General features: G+C 61.4%; 1 protein-coding gene across 1 annotated transcript; it reads right to left on the reverse strand.

Moving 5' to 3' along the window:
* Nucleotides 1–17,469: 17,469 nt before the first annotated feature.
* IL18BP (interleukin 18 binding protein) lies at nt 17,470–19,347 on the reverse strand. Its single transcript, XM_062020324.1, has 5 exons — nt 19,234–19,347; nt 18,916–18,984; nt 18,680–18,745; nt 17,906–18,035; nt 17,470–17,798 (listed from the first exon to the last, which is right to left on the reverse strand). The coding sequence occupies exons 1-5, from the start codon at nt 19,253–19,255 to the stop codon at nt 17,627–17,629; spliced, it is 459 nt and encodes a 152-aa protein (XP_061876308.1). The 5' UTR covers nt 19,256–19,347; the 3' UTR covers nt 17,470–17,626.
* Nucleotides 19,348–20,200: the final 853 nt, after the last annotated feature.

Below are 20,200 nucleotides of genomic sequence, written 5' to 3' on the forward strand. Positions count from 1 at the left end.
AACAAACCCCCTTTGATTCCTACCAGATAAAGTCAGCTCACAGTGGATGAAATCTCAGCACAGTTCAGACATTCAGTGCCATGAGCCCCACAAGTAAATGAGCATCCTCCATGCCCGGGGTAAATTCATTTGCTTCACTGACTGAGCTGAGAGACTGCAAAACAAAACCACTCAAACCCCAGGAACCACTGAAAGTTGGCTGAGTGGCTGCTCTGGGCGTTCTTCTGCTCAGCCACTCTCCAGGTTTGTTCAAGGGCTTCACAAGGGGTTTTCCTGCTGCCACTTTTGCCTCTCCTGGTGGGCTTTTTCCTCTCCAGCACCTCCTGAAAGCACTGTGGAAAAGTTCCCAAAACTACTGTGCCAGGATGAAAAGGGATCCCAGTGAAGAGCCTTGCAAAGGAGCAGTGACAGCAGTAGGACTCGGATGGGGACCTCAAAGGTTCCTGCTGCCAGGCCCAACGGCCTTGGGAAACAGAATAGGAACAGAAAACCTGGCTTGGCAAGCACAGACCCTCCAAGCTACAGCAAAGGGAGCCCAAGGCAGGGAGCCCATCATGCTGGGAACGAGTGGGGAGGGACCTCAGGGTGCTTTCAGCAAGGCCCCAGTGTTCAGAGATGGGATAGTTGCTTCGTTTGCTCATCCCTCCCTGCATGAATCACAGACTCACAGAGTGTTAGGGGTTGCAAGGGGCCTTCAGAGCTCATCCAGTGCATCACCTGGATCAGGTCCCACAGGAACGTGTCCAGGGGCGTCTTGAAGCCCTCCAAGGAAGGAGCCTGCACAGCCTCCCTGGGCAGCCTGGGCCAGGGCTCCCTCCCCTCACACTTTGTCCTCGTGTTTCAATGGAACTGTTTGTGTTCCAGCCTCATCCCATCACCCCTTGTCCTGTTGCTGGATACAACAAGTGCTGCCCCAAGCTCCTGACACCCACCAGTGAGATGTTTGTCACTGTTAATGAGCTGCCCCTGAGCTCAGTCTCCTCTTCTCCAGACTGAACAGCCCCAGGTCCCGCAGCCTTTCCTCACAAGGAAGATGCTCCAGTGCCCTGATCATCTTGGTGTCCCTGCACTGGCCTCTCTGCAGCACTTCCCTGTCCCTCTGGAGCTGGGCAGCCCAGAGCTGGACACAGGACTCCAGATGAGGCCTCAGCAGATATGGCAGAGCAGAGAGGGAGCAGAACCTCCCTGGCCCTGCTGCCCACACTCTTCTTGCTGCCCCCAGGCTGCCGTTGGCTTCTTGCCCACGAGGGCACGTTGCTGGCTCCTGCTGAGCTCATTATCACCCAGCACTGCCAGGTCTGTCTCTGCAGAGCTGCTCTCCAGCAGCTCACCCCCAGCCTGTGCTGCTGCAGGGGGTTGTTCCTCCCCAGCTGCAGGACTCTGCCCTGACAGAGTCAGCCTCTGGGCAATCAGCCAGTGCTCCCAGTGTGGTGCCAGCAGGGAACTTGCTGAGGCTCCCTCTGTTCCCTCACCCAGGTCAATGATGAAGATGTTGAACCAGACTGGCCCCAGAACCCATCCCTGTGCAACTGCACTGGCCACAGGCCTCCAGCTCCACTCTGTGCCATTGATCCCAGCCTCTGGGCTCTGTCACTCAGCAGCTCTCCATCCACCTCACCTCCACTCATCCAGACATACTGCCTGAGCTCTCTGATGAGGGTGTTGAGGGAGACAGTGTCCCACATTCCCCCTCGCCATCCTTCTGCTGCTGATGGACCTGACCAATGTCTTATTCCTGTCCTTAACTTCCCTGGCTACATTTCATTCTAGAAGGGCTCTGGCCTTCCTAGTTGCACCCCTGCATGCCCTGGCAATGTTCTGTACGCTTCCCAAGGAGCCAGCCCCTGTTTCCACCTCTCATGGATGGCTGCTTTCTGCCTGAGTTGTCCCAGCAGATCTTTGCTCATCCATGGATGCCTCCTGCCTCCTTTTCCTCCTTTCTTATGCATTGGGACACTCTGATCCTGGGTTTGGAGGAAATGCTCCTTGAAGACTGACCAGCTCTCATTGGCACTTCTACCATCTAGAATAATTTCCCATGAGACCCATCCAAGTGGATGTTTGAAGAGGCCAAAGTCAGCTCGCCTGTAATCCAGGGTCACAGCCCTGCTTTGTGTCCTGCCCCTCTTCCTTGGGGTGCTCAGCCTTCCCTATCTCAGCCCAGTGTGCAGAGGAAGGGCACTTCTCACTGCAGTCCCTGTGCTGCCCTGTTTCCCAGCTCCAGGGCACAGCTGCTTCTCTTGTGCTTCTCACCCCACCCCCCAAGTCCCTCAGTTTAAAGCCTCTTTACTAAGTTTGCTAGCCTACTCCCAAATATTGCAGTGCCCTTACAGGAGAGATGAATCCCATCCTGTCCTATCAAGCTGCAGTCCCCAAGGAAGGATCCATTGTCAAAGTACCCAAAGCCAGCACCAGCCTCTCAGCCAGGAGTTCACTTGGCTGATTTCTCCATTGCAGACTCCCCCCCCTTTATCTCTAGTGAACAGGACAGAGGAGAAAATAACCTGAGCCCCTCCACCTTTTACCTGCTCCCCCAAGGATTTAAACTCCTCCTGGATCCTGGAGATGTCATGCCTCATGCCATCATTCATACCTACATGGAACAGGAGGAAGGGGCAGCAGGCTGCACCCCTGACGAGCCGTGGCTCTCAGACACATCCCTGAGCTTGGCCCCAGGCAGGCAGCACCTCTCGTGACTCCATCTGCTCCCCAGATGGGTCTCTCCGTGCCCCTCAGCAGCGAGTCACCCACAACAAGCACCCATCACCTCTTCCTGCAGTGCCTGTTACCTGTTGCAGGGGGAGCAGCTGATGGCTTGTTGGAGGGGTTTTCCCTCTTGGAACTTGCTCGTCCAAGTCCCTCATCACCAGTGCCTCACACTTGTTTGCAGTGGGCACTCTGGAAGGGGGGCTTTGAAGAAGAGCCTTTGCCCTTCATTTTTTGTAACCAGGGTCCAAGGCTTGTTGGATTCACTGCAGGCTTGCACCTGATTGCAGAAGCCTCTGTCTCTCTCCACCTCTGCCCCTCTAATCCTACAGAGCCTACTCACACTCTCCTGCAGCTCTTTCAGCAGGAGCTGCAGCTCCTGAACTTGAAGGCACCTGTGACACATTTTTGCCTCAGAGACACAGGTCCCTAAGCAGCCTAAACACTGCACCTGGACCGAAGCTTCTCTACTAACCAGCTCTGGCTGGCTGGATGCATCGACCTTCCCCTGGCTTTTGTCCACCTGAGCCCTGGCTTTAGCATTTTGTGAGGTTGAAGCTGGGGCACTTCTCTGACTTCTCTCTGTGGGCTGTGGGGTTGTTCCCTGCCCGTCCTCCCTGCACCAACCACCTGCACCACCAACTGCAGCCTCACTCTCTGCTCGATGCTCCTGGTCGCTCCCTGGGGGATGATTAAACCCCCTCGAGGTTGCTGCAGCTCCACCTCCCAGCAAGACCCTCCCTGTCTGGAGAGCTCCTCCTTTTGCAGTCAGTGTGTGGCAGCAGCAGCCAGGCACAGACACGTCCCAAGCACTGTCCAGCCAAGCATCACAATGAACTGATATTGATGCCCAACGTGCTCTTGTTCTTTTTCCCTCTGCACAAAAGCCCCCTTAGAACTGTTCACTACATGTGCCCCGTCCCTTGGGTGGTTGGTTGTTACTGTCACACATCACATCACTCACCCATTGCTCCCTTATCACACCACTCACACACATCCACATCTGTTTCCAATCCCCTTGGCCACTGGCTGGTTGAGCTGTTGATTATCTGCTGCTCTGACCCAGAATGGTGCTGATTATCTGCTGCTCTGGACCAGAGAGTTACAGGGGTTCAGGACAGTGGTTAATATGACAAACTCCTTTCTTCCCCTGAAGCAATTGCTCCCAGCACTGCTCTCAGGTGCTTTATGGCTTGCAGGTGTGTGGATCTAAGCAATCCCCCTCCTTATCACTCTTAATCCCCTTGTGCCTGATTCCTCCCTCATGCATGTTCTCCTCTTTGGGTGCAGCTCCAGCCAGGAGGCCGAGTTGTGCTCAGTTCTGCTGCTTAAACATCACGATTTGATAAATCACCTGAATTGTTATCCCTTCTGTAACAAGACAAGAGAAGAAAGGTCACCTCATGCTCTTCACAAACACCTTGTGAATCCTTGTGAGTGCTGCTGAGGTGCCCCTGAGCTCAGGCTTCTGTTCCCCAGGCTGAGCAGCCCCAGGGCTGCAGCCTTTCCTCCTCACACACATGCTGCAGCCCCTCAGCACCTTGGCAGCCCTGCACTGGCCTCTCTGCAGCACTTGGGCAGCTGCTGCCCCCCAGCAGTGCCAGGTCCCTGTCCCAGAGCTGCTCTCCAGCAGCTCACCCCCAGCCTGTGCTGCTGCAGGGGCTGGTTCCTCCCCAGCTGCAGGACTCTGCCCTTGGGGAACCTCAGCACCTTCCTCTCTGCCCAACTCACACTGAAGAAGCTTTTCCTTGTGTCTCTTTGGAACCTCTTCTGTTCCAGCTTGTCCCTGTTGCCCCTTGTGCTATCATTGGCCATCACTGAGAACAGCCTGGCTCCATCCTTCTCACACCCACCCGTGATGGATTTGGTACAGGCCCAGAAATGGAAGCAAACTCTCCTGGTCTTGGCTGGGATGGAGTTAATTTCCTCCCTGGGTGTTTGGTTATTGCCCAGTGTTGCCTCACAGTGTCACAGCAGCCTTGGGCAGCACTTGTCCCCTCTTGGGATTGATTTCTCCCTACTCATCAGCAGCACATTCCATCCCAGCTGTGTCACTGCTGACCTCAGCCCACAGGTTTCAGTTTCTTTTCCTATTCTCCCTCCAGCCTCCAGGAAAGGGAGTGTTGGGCTGAAGGGCTGGGGGTGGAGGGGCTCAGATGCTGGCTGGGGCCCAACCACAGATGTAACAGCCATAAGACACTGAACTGGTTGTGTAAATAACCCCAGCACACAAAGAAAACCCTCTGCAGGCCAGGTCAGAAGAGGAGGAGCTCATGGGGAGTCACTGGCAGCAGATCTCTCAGCCTGCCAAAGGGTGAGCAGTATAAATAGCTCCTGGTGTCAGCAGATCCCTTCCCAGGGCAGCTGGGAGCCTCTGGTACAGAGGAGCTGTGTCAGAGCTTCTCCAGTTTAAATGGGAGTTACACAGCCCCCAGGGAACATGGGCTAGTTGGAGAAGGATGCTGACCCACACTGTCCTCCCCAGGGACCCCCAGGGCAGCAAAGTGTGGTGTGGCACAGCATTGCACAGCATGGCACAGCAGCCTTTGAGGTTCAGAGCCAAAGCTAATGCCAATCACACAACCCCTGAATCCCTGAGTGCAGGGGCTGTGAGGGCCCTGCAGAGCTGCTTCAGCCCCAGCCCCTGCTCCAGCAGCTGCCCCTGGCTCAGGGGGCACAGGAACGTGTCCAGTTGGGGTTGGGAACCTCAGAGAAGGAGCCTCCACACCCTCCCTGGGCAGCCTGGGCCAGGGCTCCCTCCCCTCAGCACCAAAGCACTTGCTCCTGAGCCTTTCAGCACCTTGCAGGAGCCTTTAGGTGCTTGTGAGTGTTGCTGAGGTGCCCCAGAGCTCAGGCTGAGCAGCCCCAGGGCTGCAGCCTTTCCTCCTCACACACATGCTGCAGCCCCTCAGCACCTTGGCAGCCCTGCACTGGCCTCTCTGCAGCACTTGGGCAGCTGCTGCCCCCCAGCAGTGCCAGCTCCCTGTCCCAGAGCTGCTCTCCAGCAGCTCACCCCCAGCCTGTGCTGCTGCAGGGGCTGGTTCCTCCCCAGCTGCAGGACTCTGCCCTTGCCCTTGGGGAACCTCAGCACCTTCCTCTGTGCCCAACTCTCAGCCTGCCCACAGCTCCCTCACTGGCAGCTCAGCCTCTGGGGCATCATCAACTCCTCCCAGTGTGGTGCCAGCAGGGAACTTGCTGAGGGTCCCTCTGTGCCCTCACCCAGGTCAATGATGAAGATGTTGAACCAGACTGGCCCCAGAACCCATCCCTGTGCAACTGCACTGGCCACAGGCCTCCAGCTCCACTCTGTGCCATTGATCCCAGCCTCTGGGCTCTGTCACTCAGCAGCTCTCCATCCACCTCACCTCCACTCATCCAGCCACACTGCCTGAGCTCTCTGATGAGGATGTTGTGGGAGACAGTGTCCAAAGCCTTGCTGAAGCCAAGGCAGATGCCATCTGCTGCTCTCCCCTCCTCTCCCAGCTGGTTCTGCACTCTCAGAAGGCATCAGGTTGCTCAGACAGGATTTCCCCTTGGTGAAGCCATGTTGCCTCCCCCTGATAACCATCTTCTCCTTCATATGTTCAGTGATGACATTCAGGATGAGCTGTTCCATCACCTTTCCAGGGATGGAGGCCAAGGTGACCGGCCTGGAGTTCCCTGGGTCATCCTTCCTGCCCTTGTTGCAGCCTGCAGTGACACTGGCCTGTCTCCAGCCCTCAGGCACCTCACCTGTCCTCCATGAGTGTTCAAAAATGATGGAGAGAGGCTCAGCAATGACATCAGCAGCTCCCTCAGCACTCTGGGATGCATCCCATCAGCACCCATTGACTTATGAGCCTTAGGCTTGGCCAACAAGTGTTTAACCTAGACAAGTGTTTATTCCTCTGGTCACTGGGGAAGGGCGAGTGGTGGAGCTGTCAGGGCAGAGACAGCCCCAAAAGCAGCCCCACTGTGTCCTTCTCCCCCTGATCCCTGCCAGCCCCCATCCCTGGGGCAGCCCCGTGCAGCCCCCCCCCCCATCTGTGCCCAAGACCCCCAGCTTGGCTGTGCCAAAGGCCTCATCCAGCCCCTGCCCGTGTGCTGGGGCTGCTGGTGCATCCTGGGGCCGGTGGCACCGTGGCAGGGCCACCACGTGTGACAGTCCCCACGGCCCCTCCAGCTGCCTCAGCCCCTCCTGACGTCCCCTTGTAGCTGCTGGTGCCCCGAGGCTCCTGTTGGTGATCTCTTCTCCTCAGCACGGCCTGAGGGCTGCGCTGGCACCGGCGCTGCGCTGCTGCTGGGCTGTGACGGTGTTGGGCTGTCATGGTGTTGGGGGATAGTGATATTGTTCGGCTGTGACGGTGTTGGTTAGTGATGTTGGGCTGTGACGGTGTCAGGCTGTGATGGTGTTGGGCAGCGATGGTGCTGGGCAGCAGTGGTTTTGGGCAACGACGGTGTTGGCCTGTGATGGTGTTGGGCTGTGACAGTGTTGGCCTGTGATGGTGTTGGGCAGCGCCGGTGTTGGGCTGTGATGGTGTCGGGCAGCGGTGGTGTTGAGCAGTGATGGTGTTGAGCAGTGATGATGTTGAGCAGTGATGGTGTTGGGGGCTGTCATGGTGTTGGGGGATAGTGATGTTGGGCTGTGACGGTGTCGGGCTGTGACAGTGTTGGGCAGCGATGGTGCTGGGCAGCGGTGGTTTTGGACAACGACGGTGTTGGCCTGTGATGGTGTTGGGCTGTGATGATGTTGGCCAGCGATGGTGTTGGGCAGTGACGGTGTTGGGCAGCGGTGGTGTTGGGCTGTGACAGTGTTGGCCTGTGATGGTGTTGGGCAGCGCCGGTGTTGGGCAGCGACGGTGTTGGGCAGCGACGGTGTTGGGCAGTGATGGTGTTGGGGGATAGTGATGTTGGGCTGTGACGGTGTCGGGCTGTGACAGTGTTGGGCAGCGATGGTGCTGGGCAGCGGTGGTTTTGGGCAATGGCGGTGTTGGCCTGTGATGGTGTTGGGCTGTGACGGTGTTGGGCTGTGATGGTGTTGGGCTGTGACGGTGTTGAGCAGTGATGGTGTTAGGCTGTGACGGTGTTGGCCTGTGATGGTGTTGGGCTGTGACGGTGTTGGGCTGTGACGGTGTTGAGCAGTGATGGTGTTGGGCTGTGACGGTGTTGGCCTGTGATGGTGTTGGGCTGTGACGGTGTTGGGCTGTGACGGTGTTGAGCAGTGACGGTGTTGGGCTGTGACAGTGTTGAGCAGTGATGGTGTTGGGCTGTGACGGTGTTGGGCTGTGACGGTGTTGGGCAGTGATGGTGTTGGGCTGCGGTGGTGTTGGGCTGTGACGGTGTTGGGCTGTGACGGTGTTGGGCTGTGACGGTGTTGAGCAGTGATGGTGCTGGACTGCGGTGGTGTTGGGCTGCGGTGGTGTTGGGCTGTGACGGTGTTGAGCTGCAGTGGTGTTGGGCTGTGACGGTGTTGAGCTGCAGTGGTGTCCTGCCTCAGGGGCCTGCAGCAGCTGCCAGGGCCGTGGCTGCCAGGAGGAGCCCCCAGAGCTGTGGGGGGTCCCCGGCGACGCTCCCGCCTGTGGGTGCCAGGGAGGGGGGTGAGGGCTGGGACGGCTGGGACGGGGGCAGGGGCCCGGCCGGGGCCGCTCTCCCCAGGGGCTGCGGGACTCACCTGAGCTGAAGACACAGATCCGGCCCCTGCAGCGCCTCTCTGCCAAAGGAAACGGCGCTGTCGGCACCTCTGCGGCACGCGGCACACTGCCATGCTGTCCTGTGCTGTGCCATGCCATGCCGTGCCGTGCCATGCTGTGCCATGCTGTCCTGCACTGTGCCATGCCATGCCGTGCCATGCTGTGCCATGCTGTCCTGCACTGTGCCATGCCATGCCATGCTGTGCCATGCTGTCCTGTGCTGTGCCATGCCATGCCATGCTGTGCCATGCTGTCCTGCACTGTGCCATGCTGTGCCATGCCATGCTGTCCTGCACTGTGCCATGCCATGCCGTGCTGTGCCATGCTGTCCTGCACTGTGCCATGCCGTGCTGTGCCATGCTGTCCTGCACTGTGCCATGCTGTGCCATGCCATGCCATGCTGTCCTGCACTGTGCCATGCCATGCCATGCTGTGCCGTGCTGTGCCATGCTGTCCTGCATTGTGCCATGCTGTACCATGCTGTGCCATGCTGTCCTGCACTGTGCCATACTGTCTTGCACTGTGCCATGCTGTACCATGCTGTGCCATGCTGTCCTGCACTGTGCCATACTGTCTTGCACTGTGCCATGCTGTGCCATGCTGTGCCATGCTGTCCTGCACTTTACCATGCTGTGCCATGCTGTCCTGCACTTTACCATGCTGTGCCATTCCATACTGTACAATGCCATACCATTTCCAAGCTGTGCTGTGCCATTCCATGTTGTGTCACACTATGCCACGCAGTGTCACGCCATATTGAGCTGTGCTGTGCCATACCATGCCATGCAGTGACACATGATGCCATACTGTGCCATGTTGTACCATACCACGCCACGCAGTGCCATTTCATGTCATACCATGCAGTGCCACGCCATACCAAGCTGTGCTGTGCCGTGCCACATAGAATCATAGAATGGTGGGGGTTGGAAGGGACCTGCAGAGCTCATCCAGCCCAACCCCCTGCAGAAGCAGCTCCCACCTAGATCAGGTCACACAGGAATGTGGCCAGGGGGGTCTTGAAGAGCTCCAAGGAAGGAGCCTCCACACCCTCCCTGGGCAGCCTGGGCCAGGGCTCCCTCATCTCACAGGGAAACAGTTTGTCCTTGTGCTTCAATGGAACTGTTTGTGCTCCAGCCTCAGCCCATCACCCCTTGTCCTGTTGCTGGATACAACAAGTGCTGCCCCAAGCTCCTGACACCCACCAGTGAGATGTTTGTCACTGTTAATGAGCTGCCCCTGAGCTCAGTCTCCTCTTCTCCAGACTGAACAGCCCCAGGGCCCGCAGCCTTTCCTCACAAGGAAGATGCTCCAGTGCCCTGATCATCTTGGTGTCCCTGCACTGGCCTCTCTCCAGCACTTCCCTGTCCCTCTGGAGCTGGGCAGCCCAGAGCTGGACACAGGACTCCAGATGAGGCCTCAGCAGATATGGCAGAGCAGAGAGGGAGAAGAACCTCCCTTGACCTGTGGCATGTTTTGCCATACCATGCCATGCCATGCAGTGCTACACCTTCCCAAGCCGTGCTGTGCCACGCCATGCCATGCAGTTCCACACCATACCAAGCAGTGCAGTGCCACATGATGCTGTACTGTGCCATGTTGTGCCATACCATGCCACGCAGTGCCATGCCATGCTGTACCATACAGTGCTACACCTTCCCAAGCTGTGCTGTGCCATGCCATACCATGCAGTGCTATATCTTCCCAAGCTGTGCTGTGCCATATCATGCCATGCCATGCCGTACCATGCAGTGTTACACCTTCCCAAGCTGTGCTGTGCCATGCCATATCATGCAGTGCTATATCTTCCCAAGCTGTGCTGTGCCATATCATGCTGTGCCACGCCATGCCATGCAGTGCTACACCTTCCCAAGCTGTGCTGTGCCATAGCATGCCATGCCATGCCATACCACGCAGTGCCACGCCATACCAAGCTGTGCTGTGCCACGCCATGCCATGCAGTGCCACGCCATACCCAGCAGTGCAGTGCCACATGATGCTGGACTGTGCCATGTTGTGCCATACCATGCCACGCAGTGCCACGCCATGCCATGCAGTGCTACACCTTCCCAAGCTGTGCTGTGCCATAGCATGCCATGCCATGCCATACCACGCAGTGCCACGCCATACCAAGCTGTGCTGTGCCATACCACGTTGTCCCACACCATTCCAGACCGTGCCACAGAGGGCCCTGGCTGCAGATCCCTGGGCAGAGCACCCAAACTCGCCCCATCCCCCTCCCCACCACGGAGCCGCCGGCACAGGGCCACCCCCTGCCCCCGTCACCTTTGACCAGCTCGCAGTTGTAGGTGCTGGACGCGCCCTGGGAGCTGAGCTGGATGACGACCCTGTCCCCGTCCTCGGCCACGCCGGTCACCTTGAAGACCTCGAAGGGCGGGATGAGCACCTCGTCCTCGCCGGGGTAGTAGGAGAAGTCCTTGATGGGGACGCCGTGGCAGGTCTCCAGCACGAAGAAGGTGTCGGTGCCGAAGCTCAGAGCGCTCCTGTTGCTGAGCGAGGCCGAGGCGAAGTGCCCGAAGCGCACGCCGTCCCCCGGGCGCGCTCGGAAGCGGACGCCGGTCACGCCGCGGTAAGCGCGGTGGCAGCGGCGGGGGCCGGCGTCCCGCAGCTCCTGCAGCGCCCGGCTCAGCAGGAAATGCAGCGCCTTGAAGGGGAAGGAGCCGAGGTAGCGGGCGCGGGAGCTGCCGGCCTCGCGCACCGCCGCGTTGAACTCCTTGTACAGGGAGCCGTGGAGGGTGTAGGCCGTGACGGCCACGGCCTGTGCCGGCGGCAGCGCGGGCGCCCCGCGGCCCCTCGGGATGTGCCGTGCGGCGGCCGCCGTGGCCCAGGCCGTGGCGTAGGCGCTGTTGCTGGCGAACTCGGTGCGGTTGAGCTGCCCCAGCTCCTCCTCCATGGCCCGGCTGCAGCCGCGGTACTGGTCGTCGAAGGAGTTGGGCGCCATGTTCATCTCCACGTCCTCCACGGGGCCGACGTCCCTCCGGCGCGGGCGGCTGCCGGCGGCCACGGCCGCGCTCAGCAGCGCCAGCCCCAGCGCCAGGAGCTCCATGGTGGGCAGGGCTGGCCTGCCCAAGCCCGGCGCTGCGGCCCCTTCCTCCGCGGGCGTCTGGGGAGGTCGGGGAGCCTGAGGGGGTCGGCGAGGGGAGGGGAGGGGGGAACCGCCACCAGAGGCACCCCCTGGGCGAGGGCGCCGTGCTCAGCACCTCCTGCGGTTAAACCTCAGCACCTCCTGGGGTTAAACCTCGCCAAAGCCCCGGCAGCCCCAGCGGGAAGCGTTACCTGCGCCTCGGGACTGGCACGGCGTCGGGGGGTTGCTCCTGCAGCACCCACCTTCTCGGCACCCACTCGAAGCAACAAGTGGACGCTCATCCTTTTTATAGCTCGGGCCCAGACCCAGCCCCCAGCACTGGGTTATTTTTACCACCCCTCCTCCCCGAGCACCCAGAGCAGTCACTGTCCCCTCCTGCCTCCGGGACAGCGCAGGAGCTGCTCAGGCTGAGGAAACGTCCCTGATGAGGTGTTTGCGGACGCAGGGGCAGAGAGGGGTGACAAGGCTACAACCTGACTGGAGGGTGTAGCGAGCTGGGGGTCGTTCTCTGCTCCTGTGTGACAGGATGTGGTGGTTTAGTCCTGGCTGAACAATAACCAGACCACACAGTTGCTCGCTCATGCCCAGCTCAGCAGCATGGGGAGGAGAATCAGGAGAGTTCTAGAGCTTTGTGGGTTGAGGTAAGGGCAATTTAACAGGACACCACAAAGAGCAGGCAGTTACAGGGATGGCCAAGGGACAAGGAAAACGAGCAATGATCGGTGTAACTGCTCACCACCTGTAGCACGAGGCTCAGCCCAGTGCTCAGCTCAATACTCAGCCCGATGCTCAGCCCGATGCTCAGCTCAATGCTCAGCCCGATGCTCAGCCCGATGCTCAGCCCGATGCTCAGCCCAATGCTCAGCCTGATGCTCAGCCTGGTGCTCAGCCTGGTGCTCAGCCTGGTGCTCAGCTCGATGCTCAGCCTGATGCTCAGCTCAATGCTCAGCTCGATGCTCAGCTCAATGCTCAGCCTGATGCTCAGCCTGATGCTCAGCTCAATGCTCAGCCCGATGCTCAGCCTGATGCTCAGCTCAATGCTCAGCCTGATGCTCAGCCTGATGCTCAGCTCAATGCTCAACCTGATGCTCAGCCTGATGCTCAGCTCGATGCTCAGCTCAGTGCTCAGCTCAATGCTCAGCTCAATGCTCAGCCTGATGCTCAGCCTGATGCTCAGCCTGATGCTCAGCTCAATGCTCAGCCTGATGCTCAGCCTGATGCTCAGCTCAATGCTCAGCCTGATGCTCAGCCTGATGCTCAGCCCGATGCTCAGCTCGATGCTCAATCTGATTCTCAGCCTGATGCTCAGCTCGATGCTCAGCTCAGTGCTCAGCTCAATGCTCAGCCCAATGCTCAGCCTGATGCTCAATCTGATGCTCAGCTCAGTGCTCAGTTCCACGCTCAGCCCCACGCTCAGCCCGACAGCAGAGCCACAGTTCCCACAGCACTGCCCCAGCCAGCCTGATATCCTGAGCGTGACATCACATGGGATGGAATAGCCTGGCCACAGACCCTGGCAGCGGCTGGGGAGAGTTAATCCTGTCTCAGCCAAACCCAGCACATTATCCACCCCTTGTTCTATTCATAGAATCACACAGTCACAACATACCCTCCCTGGGCAGCCTGGGCCAGGGCTCCCTCCCCTCAGCATTAAACTGGTTCTGATCATCTTGGTGTCCCTGCACTGGCCTCTCTGCAGCACTTCCCTGTCCCTCTGGAGCTGGGCAGCCCAGAGCTGGACACAGGACTCCAGATGAGGCCTCAGCAGATATGGCAGAGCAGAGACGGAGAAGAACCTCCCTGGCCCTGCTGCCCACACTCTTCTTGCTGCCCCCAGGCTGCCGTTGGCTTCTTGCCCACGAGGGCACGTTGCTGGCTCCTGCTGAGCTCATTATCACCCAGCACTGCCAGGTCTGTCTCTGCAGAGCTGCTCTCCAGCAGCTCACCCCCAGCCTGTGCTGCTGCAGGGGGTTGTTCCTCCCCAGCTGCAGGACTCTGCCCTGACAGAGTCAGCCTCTGGGCAATCAGCCAGTGCTCCCAGTGTGGTGCCAGCAGGGAACTTGCTGAGGCTCCCTCTGTGCCCTCACCCAGGTCATTGATGAAGATGTTGAACCAGACTGGCCCCAGAACCCATCCCTGTGCAACTCCACTGGCCACAGGCCTCCAGCTCCACTCTGTGCCATTGATCCCAGCCTCTGGGCTCTGTCACTCAGCAGCTCTCCATCCACCTCACCTCCACTCATCCAGTCATACTGCCTGAGCTTTCTGATCAGGGTGTTTTAGGAGACAGTGTCCAAAGCCTTGCTGAAGCCAAGGCAGATGCCATCTGCTGCTCTCCCCTCCTCTCCCAGCTGGTTCTGCACTCTCAGAAGGCATCAGGTTGCTCAGACAGGATTTCCCCTTGGTGAAGCCATGTTGCCTCCCCCTGATAACCATCTTCTCCTTCATATGTTCAGTGATGACATTCAGGATGAGCTGTTCCATCACCTTTCCAGGGATGGAGGTCAGGCTGACTGGCCTGGAGTTCCCTGGGCTGTCCTTAGGCCCAGCAAGGGATGAAAGAGCATCATTAGCCTCAAGTACCACAGACTTGAGAACTGCCAAAGGGCAGGGAGGGTTTAATTGCTGCTGATGGTCCAGGACAAAACAGAGCAGGCTCCTGGGCTTGGGGAAGAAAACAGAGAACAGCTCAATCCACCACCAACTAAAACATGACCCTCAAACCCCAAAACACAACCAACCCAAAACTACACACAGTGGTGCAACCATGAAGAGCACAACCAGCCCTTTCAGAGCACCTTCCCCCACCCCTGCCCTCTCCCCAGGCTCAGAGCCCCGTGTCTTTGTCTCCTCCCCACTGAAGGGCTCAGGGGGGCAGGGAATGGGGGCTTCAGTCAGTCTGTCCTCCATGGTTTCTGTTTGTCTCTCCTCAGGGCAGGCAGCTCCTCTCTGTTCCTCCTGCTGCAAATCTGCTGGGGAAGAAAAACACACCTACAGAGCAGTGAGATGGGCAGAGACATCCTTTATGCTCCCAAAGGGTGTCCCAGAGGCATCAGAGGGAGCAAATACTTACACCCAACACTCCTTTGCTCTTTTTCACTCTGCACAAAAGCCTGTTCACCACTGCTCATTAAACTGACCCTTTGCCTTGATTGCCCTTGTGTCGCTTTGGAAGCTCTTCTCTGTTCAGAGTGTGCTGAGGTTTGTCATACAGGTGTCTCACATTGACCATCCAGGGCAGCTGATGGCAAAGCTCACTCAGCTGGGTGTGGGGTGGGTTAATGTGAACTCTCACCTGCTCCTTGTGTTCATAGAATCACAGAGTCACAGCATTTGGGGGGCTGGAAGGGACCTGCAGAGCTCATCCAGCCCAACCCCCTGCAGAAGCAGCTCCCACCTAGATCAGGTCACAGAGGAACGTGCCCAGGGGGGTCTTGAAGAGCTCCAAGGAAGGAGCCTCCACACCCTCCCTGGGCAGCCTGGGCCAGGGCTCCCTCCCCTCAGCACCAAAGCACTTGCTCCTGAGCCTTTCAGCACCTTGCAGGAGCCTTTAGGTGCTTGTGAGTGTTGCTGAGGTGCCCCTGAGCTCAGGCTTCTGTTCCCCAGGCTGAGCAGCCCCAGGGCTGCAGCCTTTCCTCCTCACACACATGTTGCAGCCCCTCAGCACCTTGGCAGCCCTGCACTGGCCTCTCTGCAGCACTTCCCTGTCTCTCTGCAGCTGGGCAGCCCAGCCCTGGCCACAGCACTGCAGATGTGGCCTCCCCACTGCAGCTGGGGCAGAGCACAGGGGCAGCACAACCTCGCTGGCCCTGCTGCCCACACTCTCTTCATGCCCCCAGGCTGCCATTGGCTTCTTGCCCACCAGCCCACGCTGCTGCTCATGGGCAGTTGCTGCCCCCCAGCAGTGCCAGGGCCCTGTCCCAGAGCTGCTCTCCAGCAGCTCACCCCCAGCCTGTGCTGCTGCAGGGGCTGGTTCCTCCCCAGCTGCAGGACTCTGCCCTTGCCCTTGGGGAACCTCAGCACCTTATAAGATAACCATCTTTTCCTTCATATGTCCTTCACATTTCCTTCATTATGGTCCAGGACAAAACAGAGCAGGCTCCTGGGCTTGGGGAAGAAAACAGAGAATCATTTAATCCAGCACGAACTAAAACATAACCATAAACCCCCAAACCAGCACAGAGTCGTGCAACCATGGAGGGGACCCCACAGTCAGGGAAGGAGGGAGGAAGGAGGAGCACCAGACCAGAGACCCCTCTGCAAGCTGTGGTGAGAACAGGAGCCATCCCAAGCCAGCTGGATGAGTCCCTGTGTGCTGCTCTAGGTGCTGCTGCTCTGGCAGGGGGGTTTCACTGGGTGAGCTCTGCAGGTCCCTTCCAGCCCTTGGGATCCTGTGCTTCTGTAGCCTCTGGGGATGAGGAAGCATCACTACAAATGATTCTGTGTGAGCTGAGGTGTGCTGCTGTCATGGATCCACCCCCCAGCACCCTCCCCTGCTCAGCCCTGAGATGAATCAGGTGCCTGGATGCTGTGTGGTGCCTGAAGAGTGAGAGATTGCCAAGCTGGGCAACGCTGATGATCTGATCTGGAACCACATGATCTAATTTGGGGGGGGAATGAAAAGTCCCAGCTTGTTAGAAAGCAACCCTGAGGTCAGCTCTTGCTGTAAACGACATTCACATCAAGGCAGGGGTTGGGCAAGGACCCTGTGGTGGCCCTTGGGCTGGAGGGTTGGCCACGAGCACCTGAGGGGATCACAACACTCCCCACAGCTCCAGGAGACCCCCTGGGTGAACGTGGGACCACCTGAGTGTAATGCAAACAGCTCAGTGTGCTGCTGGGCTCTTGGCACAGCAGGTGACAGAACCCACCCCTGGGATGGGAGCGTGGGGCTGGGGGCAGCCAGGGGCTGGGGGCTGCTCCCATCTCAGCCCCTCCTGGCACAGAAGGTGCTGCTGGGCACCAACTGCCCACGAGCAGAGGTGGCCAAGGGCACCCTGAGCTGCTTCAGGCCCAGGGAGGGATCCTCAGCTGCGAGGGCTGGGGCTGCTCAGCCCAGAGAGGAGATGGCTTGGGGGGACCTCAGCCATGGCCACTGGGAGCTGCAGGGAGGGTGCCCAGAGGACAGAGCCAGGCTCTTCCCAGTGGTGCCCAGTGGCTGGAGCAGAGGCCAGAGGCTCACACTGCAGCACAGCAAAGCCCCTCTCAACAGCAGGAGACACTTTTCCCTGTCAGTGTGCCCCAGCCCTGGCCCAGGCTGCCCAGGGAGGGTGTGGAGGCTCCTTCTCTGAGGTTCCCAACCCCAGCTGGACACGTTCCTGTGCCCCCTGAGCCAGGGGCAGCTGCTGGAGCAGGGGCTGGGGCTGCAGCAGCTCTGCAGGGCCCTGCCAGCCCCCACCATGCAGGGATTCCATGACTGAGGACACTGGAGTGTCCCTGAGGGAGGAGTGTTCCTGCAGCAACTTTGAGGGGGCTGCAGCTGGGGTCTCCTCCAGCCCCGCTCCAGCCCCCCTCCATCCTGCAGAGTGATGCTCATCCCCCCAGGTCCTGCTCAGGGGGTCTGGGGCAAGGTGAGGGGAGGGGTCTCTTCCTCCAGTCTGTGTCCCTGCCCATCCCACAGCCCCCCCAGTGCCTGAAGGGGTAGAGAGGGGACAGACCCCAGCCCCCCAGTGCTCTGCAAGGACAGGATGGATGTGGGACAGCCCCAATCCCGGGGGGTGCAGAGGGAGGGACGCGATGTGCTCAGCTCCCCGGGGGTCCCTACACCCCAGGGCTGCCCATCCTCCTCCTCCCCCGGGGCGGGGTGCAGCCGTGGGGCCGCCCCTGCCTCTCCAGCCCCTTTTCCAGCACGGATGGGAGGGGGTCAGGGCTGCAACCCGCCCTCCACCAGCAGCACAGACACTCCCTCTCCATCCCTCCCTCCCTCCCGCGCACCCGCGGGCATCCTGTCCCCAGCACACGGGTGACATCAGGCAGCTCCATCCTCTTTAATGAAGCCGCTCAGGCGCCGGGGCCAGCCCGGGCAGCGCTCAGCGGGACCCCCAGAGCTGGGGCCGTGCAGAATCCCCCTCCCCTCCCCTCCCGTCGGGGCACGGAGCCGGGAGCTCCCGGGGAAGCAGCAGCCGCGGGGCCGTGGGAACGGGACCCTTCACTCGTGGCTGCCGGGGGCCGGGGGCTGCGGCCACCAGCGCAGCTCCCTGGTGTCGTGTCCGAGGGGGCTGAGCACCACGCAGCTGTAGTTGGTGCTGAGCTGCCGGGCGCCGAAGGAGCTGATGTGCAGATCGCGGCGCAGGATCACGCCGGGGCCCCGCGGCTCCTCTCTGCAGACCCAGCGGGGACCCCCCCTCAGTGCCCGGGTCAAGGAGGGGTGTGGGGGAAGCCCGGGGCCGCCCCTCTGAGCCCCCTCCCAGCTCGGCTCCGTACTCACAGCAGCGTCCCCTCGCGCACGGCCCCGTCGGGCTGCAGCTGCTCCACGAACGAGCCGTTGCCCAGCCAGTAAAGCAGCGTCAGCTCCGGGAGCGCGCTCGACGCCTCGCACCGCACCCGCACGCTCTGCCCTGCAACGGGACACGGGGTCAGGGGGTCCCCGGTGCACCCCCAGGCTCTGCCCTGCAACGGGACACGGGGTCAGGGGGTCCCCGGTGCACCCCCAGGCTCTGCCCTGCAACGGGACACGGGGTCAGGGAGTCCCCGGTGCACCCCCAGGCTCTGCCCTGCAACGGGACAGGGGGTCAGGGGGTCCCCGGTGCACCCCCAGGCTCTGCCCTGCAACGGGACAGGGGGTCAGGGGGTCCCCGGTGCCCTCCCAGGCTCTGCCCTGCAATGGGACACGGGGTCAGGGGGTCCCCGGTGCACCCCCAGGCTCTGCCCTGCAACGGGACAGGGGGTCAGGGGGTGCCCGGTGCACCCCCAGGCTCTGCCCTGAAGCTGGAGAGGAGAGTCAGGGGGTCCCCAGTGGCCCCCCAGGCTCTGCCCTGCAACGGGACAGGGGGTCAGGGGGTCCCCGGTGCACCCCCAGGCTCTGCCCTGCAGCGGGACACGGGGTCAGGGGGTCCCCAGTGCCCCCCCAGGCTCTGCCCTGCAACCGGACACGGGGTCGGGGGGTACCCGGTGCCTCTCCACGCTGTTCCCTGGGGGTCTCACTGCAGCACCCCCATGCCCAGCTCAACCCCCCCCCGCCATGGTCCCGGGGGGCACTCACCCGGGCGGGGGGGCTCAGCCGGCATCCGAAGCTCGGTGATGGTGGGGGGCTGCAGGGCCGCGGCGTCTGGGGGGGCAGAGCGGGGGTAAGGGGGCGGCAAAGGGCTGCCCCCCGAGACCCCAACTCCCCGGGGTCCCGCACAGGGCTCGGCTCATCCCCAGCCCCCGCACTGGTCCCTCCGGGGGGGTCCCAGAGCCCGGAGCCGACCCCGCCTCCTCTGTCCCCCCCCCACTTACCCGTGCCTGGGGGGGCCAGGGCCCAGCAGAGCAGGGGCAGGAGGAGCCGGGCAGGGGGCCGGGGGGTCCCTGCGGGCACAGATGGGGCTCAGCGGGAGCACGGGACGGCCCCCAGCAGCCCTCCCTCACCCCAGCAGCCCCCCGAAGGTATTTCTCCTCCTCAGCACCCCCGGAGCGACCCGCGGTGCCTCCCCGCAGCATCCCCTCGGGGACCCCCAGGAGCTCTGGCCTCAGCACCCCCCTCCCCTCCCAGCCCCCCCCAGCCCCAGCGGGGTCTCTCCCAGGTTCCCCGTTCCGGGAACCCCCCCGGGGCCGTACCGGGGGGGCTCGGCGCAGCCATGGGGCAGCGACGCTCGGCCCGACGGCGCTTTATGGGACGGGACGGGACGGGACGGGACGGGACGGGGCGGGTGAGCGACGGTGACTCAGCGGGAGCCGCCCCCGCGGAACCGGCCGCGGGCGCCGCCGCCCCGGGCCCTGCCCCGGGCCCCCCCACGCGCCCCGACCCCCGTGTTCCCCCCACAGCCCCCCGCGATGTGTCCGCGGCGCAGCTCCGTGCGACGTCCCTCGCCATCGCCCCCCACCGTGTCCCTCTGTGCCCCATCTCCGCGTGCCCCATCTCCCTGTGCCCCCCATTTCCCTGTGCCCCATCTCCCTGTGCCCCCCATTTCCCTGTGCCCCACATCCCCCGTGCCCCCTGTGCTCCCATCTCCCCGTGCCCCACATCCCCCGTGCCCCCATCTCCCTGTGCCCCCATCTCCCCGTGCCCCCATCTCCCCGTGCCCCCCATGTCCCCGTGCCCCATCTCCCCATGCCCCATCTCCCTGTGCCCCCATCTCCCCGTGCCATCTCCCCGTGCCCCCCATGTCCCCGTGCCCCATCTCCCCTTCCCCCATCTCCCTGTGCCCCCATCTCCCCGTGCCCCCCATCTCCCTGTGCCCCACATCCCCCATGCCCTCTGTGCCCCCATCTCCCTGTGCCCCCATCTCCCCGTGCCCCCCATCTCCCTGTGCCCCCATCTCCCCCTGTGCCCCCTGTGCCCCCCATTTCCCTGTGCCCCACATCCCCCGTGCCCCCTGTGCCCCCATCTCCCCGTGCCCCATCTCCCCGTGCCCCCCATCTCCCTGTGCCCCCATGTCCCCGTGCCCCCATGTCCCCGTGCCCCATCTCCCCGTGCCCCCATCTCCCCGTGCCCCCCATCTCCCTGTGCCCCCATGTCCCCGTGCCCCATCTCCCCGTGCCCCATCTCCCCGTGCCCCCATCTCCCCGTGCCCCCGTGCCCCCT

Source organism: Colius striatus, chromosome 1 (genome assembly GCF_028858725.1).
Source record: "Colius striatus isolate bColStr4 chromosome 1, bColStr4.1.hap1, whole genome shotgun sequence".
Taxonomy (NCBI): Eukaryota; Metazoa; Chordata; class Aves; order Coliiformes; family Coliidae; genus Colius; species Colius striatus.

Coding starts and splice junctions, on each gene's coding strand:
- IL18BP (XM_062020324.1), bottom strand. CDS start 19,255: ATGGCTGCGCCGAGCCCCCCCG. Junction 18,746..18,915: donor CCTGGCCCCCCCAGGCACGG/GTAAGTGGGGGG, acceptor CTGCCCCCCCAG/ACGCCGCGGCCCTGCAGCCC. Junction 18,036..18,679: donor GGCTGAGCCCCCCCGCCCGG/GTGAGTGCCCCC, acceptor GTCCCGTTGCAG/GGCAGAGCGTGCGGGTGCGG.